Source organism: Phyllobates terribilis, unplaced genomic scaffold, assembly GCF_046119375.1.
Source record: "Phyllobates terribilis strain yellow unplaced genomic scaffold, ASM4611937v1 Scaffold_5__5_contigs__length_657084704, whole genome shotgun sequence".
In the NCBI taxonomy this organism is placed as follows: domain Eukaryota; kingdom Metazoa; phylum Chordata; class Amphibia; order Anura; family Dendrobatidae; genus Phyllobates; species Phyllobates terribilis.
This window is the reverse complement of record NW_027362765.1, coordinates 226159153-226180586: the sequence shown is the minus strand read 5'-3', so window position 1 is coordinate 226180586 and position 21434 is coordinate 226159153. Positions and strand designations below refer to the sequence as shown.

At 46.2% G+C, this 21434-nt stretch overlaps 1 protein-coding gene across 1 annotated transcript in view; it reads right to left on the bottom strand.

Moving 5' to 3' along the window:
- The window catches only part of LOC141271531 (BPI fold-containing family B member 6-like), a 102138-nt gene that overhangs the window by 65763 nt on the left and 14941 nt on the right, over window positions 1–21434 (bottom strand). The window contains exons 3-5 of the mRNA XM_073681586.1: window positions 19701–19847; window positions 19432–19495; window positions 87–147 (exon numbers count right to left, since the gene is read on the bottom strand). Of these exons, the coding sequence (XP_073537687.1) occupies window positions 87–147; window positions 19432–19495; window positions 19701–19847 (272 nt within the window). The remainder of the gene's footprint in view (window positions 1–86; window positions 148–19431; window positions 19496–19700; window positions 19848–21434) is intronic.

Genomic DNA, 21434 nt, shown 5'->3' with positions numbered 1-21434 from the left:
AAGGGGATGACTTGTAGTAAAAATTAAAATGGTGTAATGAAACTGGGAGAGGTGCTGAGGCTTTGTTTCCAAGTATAATACTTAACTGTTTTTCATGCACAACCTCCTATTCATTTCAGAAATGACAAATTCCACTGCTGGGCAAACCTAAAATATATAGCCATTTAAAATGTTATTGTCTTAAAGAAAAATATTTAGATTTGAGAGTTCTCAGTGGTTGATACCTTTTAATGGCTAATTGAAAAGATGGTAACAAACTGCAAGCTTTCGAGGCTACTTAGGTCTCTTCATCAGGCATAGTATAAACACAAAATCTGAAGAGGCACATATTTATACACAGCAAGACACAGAAATAATGCAATAGATGAGACAACTGATGTAAAGTAGTACTATTAGTATGGGAGAGGGATAAACAGTTGTGGCCGTAAATATTGAAATAGTTAATAGATAAGGAGTGTGAACGTTTTATTGTCCTGTAATCAAAGTTTGGTCCGGGGCTTTGATGTCTTGACAGGTCTGAGGAGCACATTCCTTAGTTGATATAGAAAGACATAAATCCATGAGATACATTCATTCCTGCACTGAGTGTTGCAAAGTTTGTCATGAGTTTGTATTCCCAGACTTTTCTGTTTTTCTGGGATTTGAAGTTACCTTTTAAAACCAGTAATTTCATGTCCATGATGCTGTGATTAGGGATATAAAAATGTTTTTCCACAGGTAGATCTGTTCTTTTTTTCCTTTATTGTGTGACGATGAGAATTCATCCTTGTTCTAAGTTCTTGTCCTGTCTCCCGTACAAACAGACCCCCAGCTGGACATTTGGTGCATATAATTAAGTACACCTCATTAGATGTAATGCAGCTGAAAGTACCTGGGATCTTGTAGTCCTGATGTGACACCCCAGGGGTCTGGTTGCCACAGTGATAGAGATATTACGTCTGAGAGCAGGTGGGAGGTCCTTTGGTCAGGGATCCTGTGCATGCCACACCTCCTGCCCAGTCTTGGGAGGGGAAGGACTTCCCCTATATAAACCCGGGGCTGAGGCAGAGTTAGTGAGAAAGAAGACAGAACAAGAGTAGAGAAGAGAAGCAGCATAGCAAGAAACATCAGGAGCTCTGTGGGGAGCAGTGTTACAACGAGTCAGGGGCTGGCAGCTGCAGAGCTCGCCCTGACTGAGAAGATTTCTTACCGGACCCGGAGTCCGAGGCTGTGGGGACTAACTCCTACCCAGCAGCAGAAACCGTCCGGCAGAGGATTTCAGGTCCTCTGGCCCAGAAGCCCGAAGGCACGGTCACACGCGTGGGACCAGCACCGCCATCGTGGAGCGGAAGCCATTAGAAGGCCCCGAGTCACCGGCCATACGGGTGAGCACCACACGGTACACTCAGGGACGTGGGCTACTTATTCCCGCCTCTAGCAAGGTAGCCAGAAGAGTACAGTTAGTTGGGAAGGCCTACAACTCCGCCTGGCCAGGGGAGATCCCATCTGCTCAAGGACTGACCAGGCCCCTATCACTAGCAAGTACTCCGGGAGGGTCTATCTTTGTCACCAGTAAAGACCCTGAACTACACCGCACCGTCTCTGAGTGGTTCCTGCTACCCCCATCATCCACGTCGGCTGCCCTGAGGCCATACCCCTCCCATTGGGGGTTATACCATCCACGCTGCACCATCCTTCCACCGGCCTCAGCGGTCTGCCCTGCAGCGGCAGCTCCATAGCTGCATTCAACGGGTGGCGTAGTCACCAACCATCTACTGCTAGTACATCGCCGCTCAGTTTGACTCCCTGGGCACGGACCGGGTCGCCGCCACGAGACTACAACCCTCAAGAGATCCGGCTCCGGGTAAGCTCCCGCGTGCGCAACGCAGCGCGACACAGGCCCAGGGGCGCGTCAACTTTGGCGTAGTCGGCAGGATTTCGTGCCCGCAACCACCGGGTACTGCGTGCCTGAAAAGCAAAGACTGTTCAAACTTACCAGTGGTGAAGATTCCCGCTATCCGTGGAGGTTTCCCGCCATCCGGCGCCATCTTCTACCTTCTTCCCGCCATCCGCGAAGTTTTCCCGCCATCCGTGGAGTTTTCCCGCCATTGGACGCCATCTTGAGGACGCCGCGCGGGAAGAAGAGGGGCGTGGACTCCGAAAGCGCGCGAGAACTGAAGCCCCGCCTCACGTCCGGACGTTGCGTAAGGTCCTGGAAGGAGCCCAGCAGACGCCGACGTCACAGGAGCGCGACGGAAGGTCCTCAACCCTGACGATCCACTGCGGAGCCGCGGCCTACGGAACAGGATCATCGCAAGGTAGGCCACGGTCCACTAGGGGGGAGGAAGATGTCGGATACGGAGGAGAGCTTCACTGCCTCAACCCCCGCCAGCGCCACCGCTGCTGCAGTTATGCCCTTCACCATGCCCTATATCCCGGGAGCAGCTTGGCTACCCCAGTACTCAGGGGAGTCACATACCCTGCATGACTTTAGAGAAAAGCTGGATAGCCTCTTCCAGGTGTACCCCCTCACAGAAGAGCAAAAAGTGAGCATCCTGGTGGCCCAACTAACTGGGGCAGCCAAAAGGGAAGTAAAATCCTGGCCACCTGGGAGGAAGACTGTCGCAGGGATACTAACCCGGCTGAAGGACACCTTCGATACCCGCACCTCAGCCGAGATTAAGCTTAGATTCTACGGGTGCAAGCAGCGAGCGCATGAGAGTATAAGGGACTATGCACTAAACCTACAAGAGGCCCTGAGGGCCATAAAGCAGACCGACCCTGATGGGGTGGGAAACGAGGACAGGCTGTTGACTGAACAATTTATAGAGGGTTTATATTGCAATGCCCACCGAACCCAGTTGCGGGCAATGGCCTTACAGGATCCCCATCTGGACTTTGCACAGTTCAAGGACAGAGCCATCCGGGTGCTCCGAGAACCGGCACCGGGTGGCGTTGTGACCCACAGGCGCCCAGCTATCACTTACCACCAGGAGGCGGCGCCCTTGTCCGCAGGGCCTGTGGGAGCTGATGCGCAGGCTTTGGACAATGACCCGGCTCCAGACCTACGCCATCAGGTCCAAGAGCTAGCTAAGAGCGTTGCTGCGCTAACCCGAACTGTGCAGTCTTTACAGGTTTCCACCCCAGGGAAGATCCAGCTAGCATCCGGACCGGAGGACATCCCGTGGCGTCGACCAAGGAGGACCCCACCGGCCAGAGGAAGACCCAGTGACCGATACAGCGAGGACGGACGACCCATCTGCCGCCGCTGCAATCAACCCGGACATATGGAAAGGTACTGTTCTTTAAACGGGCACAACCTGGGGTAGAGGGCCAACCCCCAGGAAAAAGATCACCAGGCCCATCGAACTGGCGCGACAGATATGTGGGAGGACGTCCAGTCTTGCCTGTGGTACTGGATGGCATTCCCATGAGTGCCCTACTGGACACCGGGTCACAGGTCACCACCATCCCGTACGTGCTCTTTAAGCAGTACTGGAATGACTCGAATATTACCCGCTACCCTGACGACGACTTGAGTATCATCGCCAGCAATGGCCAGCCCGTGCCACAGATCGGATTTAAAGAGGTGACCATCAAAATCGGTAGAGTCGAACTGGCAGCACAGGGACTGATCATTGTAGACATTGACAAACATGAGAGCCACCCAAAAATAACTCTAGGAACTAATGTAATTGAAAATTGTCTTGCAGAGGTGATTTTCCTTCTACAGCAGGTTGCCAAGAACGCCAGCTTCGGTGAGCAGCGAGTGCTCCAGAAAGAGATCCGGGCACTGATGCGACGGCAACAGGTGGAACTCTCCGGCGGTGAGATTGGTAGCGTAAGAATGTGTGACCCTTTCCCTATTGCCATGCCCCCAAAAAGTGAAATGATGATTTGGTGCCGGGCAGCTATTGGTCTGAGAGGTAGAGATTACCAGGCAATGGTAGAACCAGTTTACTCAGACAGTAGGCCCACCATTTTGACAGCACGGGGGGTGGTCAATGTACGCCATGGGAGGGTGCCCGTTCGCATAATCAATATCGGGGAGAGGGAAGTGTACCTGCCCCGGTATGCCACGCTAGCAAAATTATATACCATCAACCAAAACTCTATACAGTCTGTGGAACCCTTGCCTCCATCTCACCCGGAGGAAGGTAACGGCTCTAAGAAAGTAATGGAGGATTGGTGTCAGCAACTACACTTGGGAACTGACTCCACTCCCTCCCACCAGAAACAGGGAGTCTACCGGGTGGTTCAAGAGTATGAGAGAGTGTTTAGTAAACACCCGTTAGACTTCGGGCGAGTCAAGGGGGTAGAACACCGCATTCCCACGGGAGATCATCCTCCCATAAAAGAGAGGTATCGACCCGTACCCCCTGCACATTACCAACACGCCAAGGGGATGCTTAGAGACATGAAGGAGGCTGGGGTAATCCGGGATAGCTGTAGCCCCTGGGCAGCCCCGCTAGTTTTAGTCAAAAAGAAAGACAACACCATGAGGATGTGTGTAGATTACCGGAAAATCAACCGTATCACACACAAGGATGCGTACCCCTTACCAAGGATAGAGGAGTCATTGGCTGCTTTAAGGTCTGCTAACTTCTTCTCTACCTTGGATCTCACTAGCGGGTACTGGCAGGTTCCTGTAGCAGAGGCGGACCGGGAGAAGACCGCATTCACCACCCCGATGGGACTTAGCGAGTTCACCTGCATGCCGTTCGGACTCTGCAACGCCCCAGGAACCTTCCAACGATTAATGGAGTGCTGTCTGGGCCACAGAAACTTCGAGACGGTCCTGTTGTACCTGGACGATGTCATCGTATACTCCAAAACTTATGAGGACCACCTGAAACACCTGGCGGAGGTGTTCGAAGCTCTGGCGAGTTACGGCCTAAAGGTGAAACCCTCCAAGTGTCACCTCCTGAAACCAAAGGTGCAGTACCTGGGACACGTGGTGAGCGCTGACGGAGTGGCTCCCGACCCCGATAAGATCACCGCAATTAAGGGATGGCCAAGCCCCTCCAGCGTAAAAGAAGTGCGGCAGTTCCTCGGGTTGGTAGGCTACTACCGAAGGTTTATTCCCGGTTTCACCAAAAAGGCAGCGCCTATGCAGGACCTCCTGATAGGCCAGTCCCGGAAGGCCAAGAACCAGAAGCCGCCCTTCAAATGGGAAGAGCTAGAAGAAGAGTCCTTCCGCCAGCTGAAGATGGCCCTCACGGGGGATGAAATCTTGGCGTACCCGGATTATAGCCAGCCCTTCATCCTCTACACCGACGCCAGTAACATCGGGCTAGGAGCCGTACTGTCCCAGATCCAGCAGGGGAAAGAACGAGTAATCGCCTACGCCAGCCGAAAACTGCGACCCACCGAAAGGAACCCCGAGAATTATAGCTCATTTAAGCTAGAGTTCCTGGCCGTGGTATGGGCAGTCACTGAGCGCTTTAAGCATTACCTTGCTTCTTCCCGGTTCACCGTGTACACGGATAACAACCCGTTGACACACCTGGACACGGCAAGACTCGGTGCCCTGGAGCAGAGGTGGATGGCCCGTCTGTCCAACTACGAGTTCATAATCAAATACCGGGCAGGGCGCTCCAATACTAACGCGGACGCCCTGTCCAGGATGCCCAACCTGCCGGACGAAGGAGAAGATCCGGAGGGACTGGAAGAGATTGAACTCCCTGCGTTCCACCGTCATGGGACTATCCAGTATTCCCACCGGGTAAGGAGTAAGCAGGCTGTTACGTTGAACCCCTTACCTCACTACAACTGGGCGGAAACGCAAGACAGCGACCCTGCCGTCCGACTGGTGAAGGAGATGCTGACTCGGCCGGAGGCTCGCCTTGAACCAGACGCTCCGGAGGAAGCCAAACAACTATGGGCAGAGAAGAGTCGACTGTTCCTTTACAAAGGGAAGTTGTGCCGCAGAATGGTTAACTCCCGGACGCATGAATTACTCTGGCAAGTAGTGGTGCCACGAAGAGACGCAGCCATGGTGATGGAGGCATACCACGACGGAGCTGGACACTTCGGGTGGAAGAAGCTGGAGTTCCTGCTGCGCGAGCGATTCCACTGGGTAGGCATGAGGGGAACCATTGAGAAGTGGTGCAGAGACTGTGGCCCGTGCAACCTGAGAAGGAAGGACCGCGCCAGCCAGAAGACTCCCCTGCAGTCCATCGTCACCCGGCAACCGTTGGAACTGGTAGCCTTGGATCATGTAAAACTGACCCCAAGCAGAAGTGGCTACGTCTACGCGTTAACCATCGTGGATCATTACTCCCGGTTTCTGGTTGTCGTCCCCGTCAAGGACTTAACGGCTCAAACAGCAGCTAGAGCCTTCCAGCAGCACTTTTGCCGTCCACACGGGTACCCGGACCAAGTGCTGACGGACCAGGGACCTGCCTTTGAAGCGGAGGTCTTCCAGGAATTCTGCAATCTGTATGGCTGCCGGAAGATAAGGACGACACCCTACCATCCGCAGACTAATGGACTTTGTGAAAAAATGAACCAGGTGGTAATGGATCTTCTAAAAACGTTGCCCCTGGAAGAACGCAGTCTGTGGCCTGAAAAGTTGCCCGATCTGGTGGACCTATACAACCACATCCCGGTAGGTTCCACCAACTGTACCCCGGCTTACCTAATGAGGGCAAGACCTGGTAAGTTACCTGTTGACCTGGAAATGGGAGTCCTGACACCCGAGGACACTTCACCAGAAACAGACTGGGACACAGAGAGGCAGCAGCAGTACCGGAGAGTACAGGAGAGCGTGGAGCGAAGTCTCTGTCAGGCTAGGGAAAGACAAGAGAAAACTTACAACCAGTATGCTCCCGCTGTTCCCCTGGTACCCGGAGAGCAGGTCTTGAAGAGGAAGAGACGGCTCCACAAGTTGGACGACCAGTGGGAGAAGGACCCGTACACCGTACTGCCCTCCAGCCACGAAAACCCGAAGGTCTGTACCATCAGTAAAGACGGAGGGGAAACCACAGCCATTGTATCCCGGGACCACCTGAAGAAGTGTCCCGAACAACTGAGGAACCCTGAAGAGGAACAAGAAGACCATCGACCCGTAGAGGAAAGGGAAGATATGGTTAGTACCATGCTCGGGGACTTCCCTCGGTCTTGGACTCAAGTCAATGGTGCAGTTGTGGTACCCGTACTCACCTTCCTCCAACCATCATCCCAAGAACCTACGGAGCAACCGGTAGAGCTGGAAGAACAGCCGGTCCAGGAGGCAGAAGACTCTACACAAGCAGACCCGGAAAATCAACCCTCTGCTTATAGTGAGCCTGCCATACCCCTAGTGAGCCAGAGGGCCCATAGACAGCTGCCCAGTTTACCCTTGACAGCTCCTACACCCTGTAGTTCAGGGCCAGACAGTCAGCTCCGTAGGTCCACTAGGGCCACTAGAGGCCAGCTACCCGCACGTTGGAGGATCTAAATGTTTAAGCTATCTTATAATGTTTACTTGTTTATAGTTGCTTGTGTATAATTTTGTGTTTCTAGTTCTTTTTAGGAGTCCTTGGTGGATTTACCGGGAATCCTTGTACATAGTTGGAGCGTAACCCAGGATGGACTAAAGACTGTTAAGGACTCGGGGCAGGACAGGCCCCTACCTGGTTACGTCTCCCTGTTTTGGTGAAATGGACACCTTGCTTTTCAAAACTGCACCCGGTTGCGGACACGCCGTAACCATCTTATGTGTTTTTCTTATTGTATTGTTATTATTATACCTTGTTATGTTTTTCTAAAAAAATATGTTTAGTCCCGGAGTACTAAATTTCACTAGGGGGGAATGTGACACCCCAGGGGTCTGGTTGCCACAGTGATAGAGATATTACGTCTGAGAGCAGGTGGGAGGTCCTTTGGTCAGGGATCCTGTGCATGCCACACCTCCTGCCCAGTCTTGGGAGGGGAAGGACTTCCCCTATATAAACCCGGGGCTGAGGCAGAGTTAGTGAGAAAGAAGACAGAACAAGAGTAGAGAAGAGAAGCAGCATAGCAAGAAACATCAGGAGCTCTGTGGGGAGCAGTGTTACAACGAGTCAGGGGCTGGCAGCTGCAGAGCTCGCCCTGACTGAGAAGATTTCTTACCGGACCCGGAGTCCGAGGCTGTGGGGACTAACTCCTACCCAGCAGCAGAAACCGTCCGGCAGAGGATTTCAGGTCCTCTGGCCCAGAAGCCCGAAGGCACGGTCACACGCGTGGGACCAGCACCGCCATCGTGGAGCGGAAGCCATTAGAAGGCCCCGAGTCACCGGCCATACGGGTGAGCACCACACGGTACACTCAGGGACGTGGGCTACTTATTCCCGCCTCTAGCAAGGTAGCCAGAAGAGTACAGTTAGTTGGGAAGGCCTACAACTCCGCCTGGCCAGGGGAGATCCCATCTGCTCAAGGACTGACCAGGCCCCTATCACTAGCAAGTACTCCGGGAGGGTCTATCTTTGTCACCAGTAAAGACCCTGAACTACACCGCACCGTCTCTGAGTGGTTCCTGCTACCCCCATCATCCACGTCGGCTGCCCTGAGGCCATACCCCTCCCGTTGGGGGTTATACCATCCACGCTGCACCATCCTTCCACCGGCCTCAGCGGTCTGCCCTGCAGCGGCAGCTCCATAGCTGCATTCAACGGGTGGCGTAGTCACCAACCATCTACTGCTAGTACATCGCCGCTCAGTTTGACTCCCTGGGCACGGACCGGGTCGCCGCCACGAGACTACAACCCTCAAGAGATCCGGCTCCGGGTAAGCTCCCGCGTGCGCAACGCAGCGCGACACAGGCCCAGGGGCGCGTCACTGATGTGAGTTGTGTGACTCTTCAGATTTTGTGTTATACTATGCCTGTTGAAAAGACTTGAGTAGTCTCGAAAATTTGCAATTTGTTACAATCTTTTCAGTTAGCCATCAAAAGATATCAACCACTGAGGACTCTCAAATCTAAATATTTTTCTATCTGCTGGCTAACACGGTACAAAGATGTATAATTTTCCTGTATAGTCTTAAAAAGAACCAATATTACAAGAAAGGTTAAAATGTCTTCTCATAACATGAACAAGACACATTTTATGAAATGGAAGTAAAGAATGAAGGTTTCTATTGAATGTTATGGCCCCATACTGCCTGAGATTATATATGCAAGTGGGAAAGGGGAAAATTGAAAAGTCAGCTCACAGTTGTGTTCAAAAACTCTTTTGAAGAGGAATCACTACACGGATTTGCCCTGGTCCGGGACATTTTCAAATGAAACGAAGAAGAGGAAAAGTATTCAATGAAATCAATGCTGATTTCAGAATAAAACTTCACCTTTATTTTAATTTTTTTTATAAAAATAGATAGACGGGCATACCACCGATAACCTTGAAAATAAACCTACGCATTTTGACTAAAACATCTTATTCATGGTCTATTACAGAGAGAGATTTGTGGCACCTATATAAATATAGACCTACATAAACCTGTGTGCTTGTTAATTAGATGGTGTCAGTCTGTGAATTAACCTCATCCTGTTTAACCTCATTAAATATATTTAACAACACAAAGGAACTTGCTAAATTAAACCAGAAAATTAAAAAAAAATCTTAAGAGCTTCGAGGATAATATTTCAGACATGAAAAATATCTAAGTTTGGAAGAGATAGTAAGGACTATGAGTCTAATCAAGTATATACATGTAAGCAAAATAGACAGAGGACTCCAATTCTGAAACACAGAATTTATAATACATTTCAAGAATATAGAGGAGGACGTTGAGTTAGCTTCACAAACCTAGATATGTCAAAAGGTTTCTCCATCTACAATTCATCAGAGGACCTCTCAGATCTATCAATGGGCTCCACAAACGAAAAATATAACCGAGCAGAATATTTCAATACACAGTATAAACAAGCAAAAAATAAAGCAGACGGGTGGGCAGAAAACATAAACGGACGAAGGTACAACCTGCGGAACAGGAACAAATACTAACCTTCCCTATATGGAACTTATCAAGCTTTGTTCTTTCTACAGCCCAAATTTCTTTGTTATCCAAAGGCCTGGGATTTTCTCCTACCAAAAAATTTTATATTTTCAAAACACTGCTTGACGTTAATACATTAGCAAGGAATTAAACATTAAAATGTCACTTTTCAGAAATGGAAAGGTCAATGAACATTTAGCCACCTTCAACTATGACGAACTTAAACGAACAAGGTCACAGCTCGACACGTTCATTGAGAGATTTAGAATCCGAGTTGGCAAAGGCTATGAATACATTAAATGGAACTTTTTCTATGTCTAACTCCATTTCTTATCCTACACAATCGAGGCCACAAGTATTGGACCTGTTTCAAGAACTTCTAGAATAAGACCTTATTCTATTGGATGAAAAATCAAAGAAATATATGGACAATCTCACTGTAGAAGAAAGATTAGCTATGGATGAACTAAACAATAATGATGATCTATTAATAAGAGTTGAGGATTATGTGGGAGGAATTTTGGTTGCTATACTGTACCTTAAAGAAAATATTAACGCATTGAACGATAATACAATTTATATAAAAATCCCTATGGATCCAATAACAAAATTCTAAAAATAACTATCTAAATTGTTAGGAGAGGGGATTATGTCAGGAGCTATAGATAAAAAATTGGCAGATTATATATTTGTAGAATATCCAATAGTGTCTATTTACCTCGCACCACTAAAAATCCACAAGCAGATATTCACCCCCTCGCCCTTTAGACCTATCTCAGGAATAGGATCATTAGGAGAGAAACTTGGAGAATGGTTAGACCAGTCACTGGTAATTAAGTTACCAAGGTATATAAGAGACACCAAAATGTTAATATCGAATTTACATCGATACCAGTGGCACCCTGCATGCAGTTGACTGGTCTGTGATCTGGTCAATTTGTACCCATCAATTCCATATAATATTGCACTCTCGAGCTAAGAATATTTCCTCAAAAAATGTTGGTACATACACACCCAGAAATACAATCTTATTATTTCAGTGGTTTCCTCTTTGTTAAGCCATAATTGTTTTTCTTTTGATAAACAGAATTACCTACAAAGACAGGGAGTCAGTATGGGGGAAATTCTCACCTTCACTGCCGAATATTGTATTATTGGAGCAGTGTGGGAAGAAAAATACGTGTTAGGGGATAAAAACAGATATATGAATAAAATAGAATTTTATGGACATTACAAAGATGATCACATATGTATTAGGAAAGGTACACAAAAAGAAGCAGAAGATTTCATTGGTTACATCAATAAAACTGAGTGAAAGTTAGATTAAATTCAAGTCCTAACTCAACATAAAACTAATAATTTAGATATTTCATTAATGGGGAATGTAACTACTGGACTAATAGAAATTGCCCCTTATAGAAAGTCCATTGATTGCAACTCTATATTAGAAGCAGATTCATGCCATTCCCGGAACGTGATAAATAACATCCCTATGGGAGAACTAATTAGAACGAAAAGAAATAGCTCCATACAGGAAATTTACTATGAACAATCTAAAATTGTCCTGAACAGACTCCAACAAAGGGGATACAAACATCGGTGCCTACTAGTGAAGATCAAGCATGCTCGTTGCTCGAGATTTACGAGTATGCTCGGGCGAACACCTATTATCTTCAGCGTGCTCGGGCATTAAGTTTTCGCCGCTCCGTGAACATGATTTGCGACTGTTTGATAGCTTTAATACATATGAGGAATGCTGGAAAAACAGGCATTCCTCACATGTATTAAAGATGTCAAACAGTCGCAAATCATGTTCACGGAGCGCCGAAAACTTAACCCCAGAGCACGCTGAAGATAATAGGTGCTCGCCCCGAGCATGCTCGTTAATCTCAAGCAACGAGCATGTTCGCTCATCACTAGTGTTGAGCGATACCTTCCGATATCAGGAAATATCGTATCGGATTGGATCGGACCGATACCCAAAAAGTATCGGATATCGCCAATTCCGATACCGGAAACCAATGCAAGTCAATGGGACACAAATATCGGAATGAAAATAAACCCATTCTTTCCTTGTAGGTTAATTCTACATGAAGTAAAACAACTAAGAATAATGTAGAATGTATTACGCGAAAAGCCGACAATTCAGTAGCGGCATACACCGGTACCCGACAATTTACAACAGAAATAATAGAACTTCACACATATGTTAGATAGATAGAAACATGTCAGTCACATATATATGAAGTACAGTGACAGTGTTGCTTACTGTACTTGTCATTTAGTGTAAAGGATTTATTTAAAAAAATAATAGTGTTTTCATGCACTGTCTCTTTAAAAAAGCCGGCCGGCAATTCAGCAGCGGTACCCGACAATTTATAACAGACAGAATAGAGCTTCACACATAGATTAGATAGATAGAAACATGTCAGTCACATATATATGAAGTACAGTGACAGTGTTGCTTACTGTACTTGTCATTTAGTGTAAAGGATTTATTTAAAAATATAATAGTGTTTTCATGCACCGTCTCTTTAAAAAAGCCGGCTGGCATTTCAGCATCTGTACCCGACAATTTAGAATAGAAGGAATAGAGAATCATACATAGATTAGATAGATAGAAACATGTCAGTCACATATATATGAAGTACAGTGACAGTGTTGATTACTGTACTTGTCATTTAGTGTTAAAATAAAGGATTTATTTAAAAAAAAATTGGCGTGGGGTTCCCCTTAATTTTAGGCTCTAGCGGAGGTTAAGCAGACAGCTGGGGCAGATGTTTGAAGCCTGGGAAGGGGGGTAATACCCACGGAGCTTCCCAGGCTACTAATATCAGCCCCCAGATGAATACCTAGCCTTTACTAGCTATTAAAATGGGGGACCCCCTCAAAAAAATGACGTGGGGTCCCCCCTAATTTAATAGCTAGCAAAGGCTAGACAGACAGCTGGGGGCTGATATTAATAGCCCAGGAAGGGTGCCATGAATATTGGCCCCCTCCCAGGCTAGAAACACCAGCCGTCATCCGCCCCTGATATGGCGCATCCATAGGATGCGCCAATTCTGGCACTTAGCCTCGCTCTTCCCACTGCCCTGTAGCGGTGGCAGTGGGGTAATAGGGCTGGGGTTGATGTCAGCTTATAATGCCATCTGACATCAAGCCCAGATTAGTAATGGAGAGGCGTCTATAATACACCCCCATTACTAACCCCATAGTCAAAGTTAGAAAAAACACAAACACCCAGAATAAAGTCCTTTAATTGAAATAAACACACAATTCTTTATTGTTCTAAATTAAACCATACTTACCAGTGCGCCCATTCCAGTTGAAGCCAACGATCTCCTGCAATAAAAGAAAAATAATAAAGCAACCTCATCCTTACCTTTCCATGGTTCCCAGGACAGCTCCAGCTCTGCTACATCGAGATGACAGGCTGGACCGCAGCAGAAAGCTGTCATCCAGCCTGTCATCCCGCAGACACTGAGAAGCGTAGGCATGCTTTCGCTCCTCAGTGTCTCTCTGTGACGGCATAAAGATGAGCCGAGTTCATGTCCAATGAACTCAGCTCACCTCATGCACGTCACTGACAGCGTGGGAGAATTCTCCTGCACTCAGTGCTTCAGCGTGAGAATTTTCCCACGCTGTCAGTGACGTGCATGAGGTGAGCTGAGTTCATTGGACATGACCTCACCTCATGTACGTCACTGACAGCGTGGGAAAATTCTCACGCTGAAGCGCTGAGTGCAGGAGAATTTTCCCACGCTGTCAGTGATGTGCATGAGGTGAGTTCATGTCCAATGATCTCAGCTCACCTCATGCACGTCACTGACAGCGTGGGAGAATTCTCACACTGAAGCGCTGAGTGCAGGAGAATTTTCCCACGCTGTCAGTGACGTGCATGAGGTGAGCTGAGCTCATTGGACATGACCTCGGCTCATCTGGATGCCGTCACAGCCAGACACTGAGGAGTGCAAGCATGCCTGCGCTTCTCAGTGTCTACGGGATGATAGGCTGGATGGCAGCTTTCTGCTGCAGTCCAGCCTGTCATCTCGATGTAGCAGAGCTGAAGCTGTCATGGGAACCATGGAAAGGTAAGGATGAGGTTGCTTTATTATTTTTCTTTTATTGCAGGAGATCGTTGGCTTCAACTGGAATGGGCGAACTGGTAAGTATGGTTTAATTTAGAACAATAAAGAATTGTGTGTTTATTTCAATTAAAGGACTTTTTTCTGGGTGTTGTGTTTTTTTTAAATACTTTACTAGAAATTCATGGTGGTCATGTCTAATATTGGCGTGACCCCATGAATTTCGGGCTTAGGGCCAGATGATAATGCCAAGCTGGCCTTAACCCCTTTATTACCCAGTGAGCCACCGCACCAGGGCCCTGGATGAGTTGGGTACAGCGCCAGAAGATGGCGCTTCTATGAACGCGCCATTTTCCGGGGCGGCTGCGCACTGCAATTTGCAGCGGGGGTGGCCCAGAAAGCTTGGGCCTCCCTGCGCTGCGGATTCCAGCTCCCAGCTGCCTAGTTGTACCTGGCTGGACACAAAAATAGGGCGAAGCCCCACGTATTTTTTTTTTTAATTATTTCATGAAATTCATGAAATAATTAAGAAAAAAAGGGCTTCCCTATATTGTTGTGTCCAACCAAGTACAAATAGGCAGCTAGTGGTTGGGGGCAGCCCGTTCCTGCCTGCTGTACCTGGCTGGACACAAATATAGTGCGAAGCCCCACGTCAATTTTTTTAAATTATTTCATGAAATAATTTTTTAAAAAAAGGGCTTCCCTATATTGTTGTGTCCGGCCAGGTACAAATAGGCAGCTAGTGGTTGGGGGCAGCCTGTTCCTGCCTGCTGTACCTGGCTGGACACAAATATAGGGCGAAGCCCCACATCAATTTTTTTTTAATTATTTCATGAATTTCCTGAAATAATTTAAAAAAAATTGACGTGGGGCTTCGCACTGTATTTGTGTCCAGTCAGGTACAGCAGGCAGGAACGGGCTGCCCCCAACCACCAGCTGCCTATTTGTACCTGGCCGGACACAACAATATAGGGAAGCCCTTTTTTTCCTTATTATTTCATGAATTTCATGAAATAATTAAAAAAAAAAATACGTGGGGCTTCTCCCTATTTGTGTGTCCAGTCAGGTACAACTAGGCAGCTGTGGGATGGAATCTGCAGCGCAGGGAGGCCCAAGCTTTCTGCCCCCCCACTCGGTGCAAATTGCAGTCCGCAGCCACCCCGGAAAATGGCGTGTTCATAGAAGCTGGATGCTGTACCTGGCTGGCATGCAAAAATATGGCAAAGCCCACGTCAAAATTTTTGGGAAAACTTAATTAAAAAATAAATAATAATTTAGGGACTGCATCTTTATTAACTCCTCAAATGTCATTTAGTGTTAAAATAAAGGATTTATTTAAAAAAAAATTGGCGTGGGATCCCCCATAATTTTAGGCTCTAGCGGAGGTTAAGCAGACGGCTGGGGCAGATGTTTGAAGCCTGGGAAGTGGATAATACCCACATAGCTTCCCAGACTACTAATATCAGCCCCCAGCTGAATACCTAGCCTTTACTAGCTATTAAAATGGGGGACCCCCCCAAAAAAATGACGTGGGGTCCCCCCTATTTTAATACCTAGCAAAGGCTCGGCAGACAGCTGGGTGCTGATATTAATAGCCCAGGAAGGGTGCCATGTATATTGGCCCCCTCCCAGGCTATAAACACCAGCCGTCAGCCGCCCCAGAAATGGCGCATCCATAGGATGCGCCAATTCTGGCACTTAGCCTCGCTCTTCCACGCTGCCCTGGTGCGGTGGCAGGGGGTAATAGTGCTGGGGTTCATGTCAGCGCCAGCTGCCATGAAGCCCAGGTTAGTAATGATGGGCGTCTATAAGACACCCCCATTACTAACCTACAAAGTGTTAAAAAGAAAAAACACACTACACCCAGAAAAAAATAATTTATTTGAAATAAAACACACAATTTTATTTAATTCTTAGTTTACTAAAAAAAAATAGTTACCTGTCCACGTTCCTGCGCTGATATCCCATGTACAGCTGTCACATCTGGAGATGGTGACAGCTGTGCATGGCTGCTGTAAGCTCACGCTGCCGGGAACACGTCCGCTCCCGGCAGCGTGAGCCCTGACTGAGGTCACCAGAGTGCATTCAGGCAGCGCAGCTCTGGAGACCTCCTTTACGGCACTGCTGTACCGTGGGAATTTCTCACGGTACAGCGGGGCCGTAAAGCAGCTAACCAGAGCAGCGCTGCCTGAGCTCCGGCGAACCCGCTTATGCAATGACGGGGCTGCTTTACGGCCCCATCATTCTAGCGGCGGCAGCGGTTCAGAGCAGTCACATTCTATGTGGCTGCTCTAAACTGGAGATCATCGTGGGACACTCGTGGACTACTACGGAGGGGTAAGGATAAGGTTGTGGTTTATTATTTTATATTTTATTACAGGAGATCGATGGCTTCGGGGAATTAGGTGTCTAGGTGAGTATAGGTGTAGTTTTTTATTTTTTACTTTATTTTAGGTGGCGATCGGCGGGGACAGGTAATGTATGAACTAATTTATTGTAGGCAACCACTGGCCACCAATGACATGTATTTAAAATTTATTGGGGACACAGTAGGGCAATTTATATAGCAGGATCAGGCTGATGGGAACTACTGCTCCCATCGAGCTGATCCTGCTGGCACGAGTGGACGGGGGACAGACATACGCCGATGGGAGTAGTAGTGTCACATCGGCCTATGTCTGCCTGCACGCACACACCAGCAGACATCGCACAGACACAGCACACACTCGCAGACATCGCACAGACACCGCACACACCCGCAGACATCGCACAGACACCGCACACACTCGCAGACATCGCACAGACACCCGCACACCCGCACACACCCGCACACATCGCACATACACCGCACACACCCGCAGACATCGCACAGACACCGCACACACCCGCAGACATCGCACAGACACCACACACACTCGCAGACATCGCACAGACACCACACACACTCGCAGACATCGCACAGACACCGCGCACACCCGCAGACATCGCACAGACACCGCACACACCCGCAGACATCGCACAGACACCGCGCACACCCGCAGACATCGCACAGACACCGCACACACCCGCAGACATCGCACAGACACCCCGCACACACTTGCAGACACACGCACAGACACCCCGCACACACCAATCATGACGGGCTGATGGTCTGGGAGGTGAGGCTGACCTGTGCGGCCGTGGGAAAGTTCATGTGAGTTCATGCAATGCAGTCAAGCATGAACTCACATAAACCCTCTGAGGGCACCGCGGCTACTTCAAATGAACAGCTGATCAGCATCACCTGATACCTCAGCTGTTCATTTGAAATAACCGGCGGGAAAGCGCAGCACAGAACGGGAAAGCCGGCGGTGAAGTCTTTTCACTGCTGGCTTCCCCGCCCGGGTCCTTCGCTCCCCGCTCCTTGTTGCTGCGCTCCCCACCCGGTCCTAACTTACGATCGGGATGGGAGGTGGCGAGGGGAGCGGAGGATCGGGGTGGGAGGCTGCGGGGAAGCAGTATGGGGCTGTGTGATTGTTTAAAAGCCGGCGGCTTTTTACCGCCCGCCGGCTTTTAAACGATCAGGAGAATTCTCCCACGCTGGGATGGCATTCTGATGACTGGCTGGATCGCAGCTGAGCGCTGCCATCCAGCTTGTCATACTTCAGAGACACTGCAGAGCGTAGGCATTATGGGAACTTCCGATTCCGGTATTCGATATTGTAAAAGTATCGGAATTAAGTATCGGAATTCCGATTCCGCGAATATCGGCCGATACCCGATATTTCAGTATCGGAATGCTCAACACTACTCATCACTAGTGCCTACAAAAAGCTGAGTCAATAGTGGAAAGTATGAGAGAGGATTTATTAAGAGACAAAAATAGCAAATACAGATAATAAATAAATACAAAATTTACAGATTACTTTTTCAACCCATTATAGTCCACAATATGAAGAATTCTCCCCGTGTTTGTGTGGGTTTCCTCCAGGTTCTCGGGTTTCCTCCCACATTCCAAAAACATACTGATAGGGAATCTAGATTGTGATCCCCAATGGGGACAGTGCTGATAATGCATGTAAAGCACTGTGGTATTAATGGTGCTTTATAAGTGAGTAAAATAAATAAATAAAAATAAATAGTGACAATTATAAAAAAAAGTACCTTCCTATTCTTAACCAAAATAACACACTGGAAAATGTGCTTAAACAATTAGGAGTCCGAGTTGCGGTCAAAAAGGCTCCAAAAAAAGAAGCATTGGCACCTAGCGTGTTTTACAGAAAAAAGACAACAATAAAAATACATGCTCGCTTGCACATAAAGGTTTTTTAAGTGTGCACACACACCTTGCAAAGCATGCCAATTTGCAAAACATACAGTTTTATTTCTAACATCACGGAACAAAATACAAACTTTTAGCAACTGCAATACTACAGGAGTTACCGTATATATCTATCTAGTGGAAAGCATAGAATGTAAAATTCAATATGTAGGCTGCACTTCGGGTCCTCTTAAAAAAAGAATTAGAAGACATTTGTCTGATACAACAAGCACAATTAATATATCAGTGATCTCAAGGCATTTCTCCCACGTCCACAAAGGAGATACTAAATCATTCAGATTTATAGGAGTAAAAAAGGTTTGTAGACCACATAGAGGTGGAGACATAAAAAAAAGATATTAAAAAGAGAATCCTACTGGATCTCTAAACTCCAAACAAGAACACCACAGGGTCTCAATAAAAGACAAGACTTAATCTTACAGTATAATTAATCTCACTTATTTTTTTATTAATTCTACTTTATATGTTTTCAGTCTTAACTCATTTTTCCACAGGATTTTATTCCATCATACATTGTTTATTTAATTTTTTCCTCCCCACAGAATGGGGTTAATTCACAGACTGACATCTAATTAACACAGGTGTATGGAGGTCTATATGTATATAGGTACCACAAATGTCCCTCTGCAATAGACCATCCATGAATAAGATGTTTTAGTCGTAACGCGTCGGTTTATTTCTTAGGTTAATGGTGGTATGCCCGTCTATCTGATTTTATAAAAAAGACTTATAATAAAGGTGAAGTTTTATTCTGAAATCAACACTGGAGAATACTTTTCCTATACTGCCTGAGGCTGACAAATAAGTGCTGAAAGTTCTCAAAGGGCATGGTAACACCTGGATAATACCCAAATAATACCTATAAAAAGAGACAGTAAAGCTAACAGGTCCTCTAAATATGTCTAAAAGGTTGTGAGTTTGTATTAGAGTGTGACCTCAGTTCATATTTAATTAATATTCTGTACAATAAACACTAATAGTTTAAAAAATGTGAAAATGTAATTTTACATTTTTTTAAAATATTTTATTTTACTGATAATATACAATATATTTGTTAAATATATATTATCCATCTATGGAATAACTTACTGTAGTAGGCAAAAGACTTTTAAGGTTTTTATCCAAAAAATTATTCATCACATTTGGCAAAATGCTGCAAAATGAAAATGAAAATGATTTAAAAGAAAGTCATAATAAATTGATCAAAAATTTTTAATTTCTGATATGTACACATTTACATGGGTCTATTCGGCTACGTATGAAGATTATTCAGAGCCGTCATCGAGGTGGGCATCATAATTTTAGTGCCATCTAATTCTCAGAGTGGCATTAGAAGAACCTTTCCGTAGCTTACTCACCCTCTTGGAAGATTGGCTTCAACATTAACGATATTGGTTTTACATTCCGTTTTGACGAACGTCGGACAATCTACATTCTCTTTCTTCAAACTTGAATTTGTAATAATGTCCACTTCAATTTTCATGACTGTTTTTCCACCCAAGAAACTGTTAATTTATAAAAATACACTGGGAAGTTGTGTGCGGAAATATCACATTTAGTCCTTTCTTTAGGAGTATGAATCTGTTTTATATGAATAAGACTTAGAAATTTAGCCTGCCAAAGGGAGTGCATGCCTTCAATTATCAGTCATTGGCAGTGTATAGTATAATTATCTTTATATGATAACGATTTTCATTTTTGCGCTTTAATTTTTTTCTCCCCTTCTTCCATGAGCCCCAATTATTTAATTTTTTTCATTTATAGTTTTATAAGGGATTGTTTTTTTATGAAATTAGTTGTCGTTTTGAATAGCACCATTCACTTCACTATTTAATGAGAAAAGCATATAAAAAATCCAATTTGCTTTATTGATACTAAAAAAAAATTTTTTTTCCTTTATTTTTGTATTTAGAAAGGGGAGTGATTTAGACATTTGTTTTTTAAACATATTTTAATTACCTTTTAACTACTTTTTAGTGTTCTGTATACTCAATGCTTTAGGATTACAATAAATCATAAAAATAAACTATTTACATGTAGGCCCTTAGCTGCCATGATATCTAGAGATGAGCAGATCGCTTCACGCCCCTTGGTCCACAGTCCAGGTCAGTGCGCTCTACCCGTGGACAGAAGATGCATGCATTTCCATACCCGCTACAATCCCAGGTTCGGCTTATGATTAACTAGGCTGGAGAGACATCACTTGTGCAAAGGGATCCACTCATCTCTAGTGACAACCCATCGGCACCCCACGATTGACCGAACAGATGTCCTCCCTGCTTCAAACCAGTTAAATGCTGCCGTCAGAGATTGACAGTGTTATCTAAATAGTTAAACAGCAGCAATCAGAGCTAGCTCCAGTAGCTGCGGCTAGAAGAAGGTATGGCCTGGTATGGTGCAGACTCGGCTCCTAAGCCCGCTGTATACACTAATACACCTGCACCCAATCCTTGACGTAAATATATAGGTGCTTCTCACAAAATTAGAATATCATCAAAAAGTTAATTTATTTCAGTTCTTCAATACAAAAAGTGAAACTCATATTATATAGAGTCATTACAAACAGAGTGATCTATTTCAAGTGTTTATTTCTGTTAATGTTGATGCTTATGGCTTATGCCAATGAAGACATAAAAGTCATTATCTCAGTAAATTAGAATACTTTATAACAACAGCTTGAAAAATGATTTTAAAATCTGAAATGTTGGCCTACTGAAATGTATATTCAGTAAATGCACTCAATACTTGGTCAGGGCTACTTTTGCATCAATTACTGCATTAATACGGTGTGGCATAGAGGCGATCAGCCTGTGGCACTGCTGAGGTGTTATGGAAGCCCAGGTTGGTTTGATAGCAGCCTTCAATCCTCTTCATTGATGGGTCTGGTGTCTCTCATCTTATTCCTGACAATACCCCATAGATTCTCTATGGGGTTAAGGTCAGGTGAGTTTGCTGGCCAATCAAGTACAGAGATACTGTTGTTTTTAAACCAGGTATTGGTACTTTTGGCAGTGTGGACAGGTGCCAAGTCCTGCTTTAGAATGAAATTTCCATCTCCAAAAAGCTTGTCGGCAGAGGGAAGCATGAAGTGC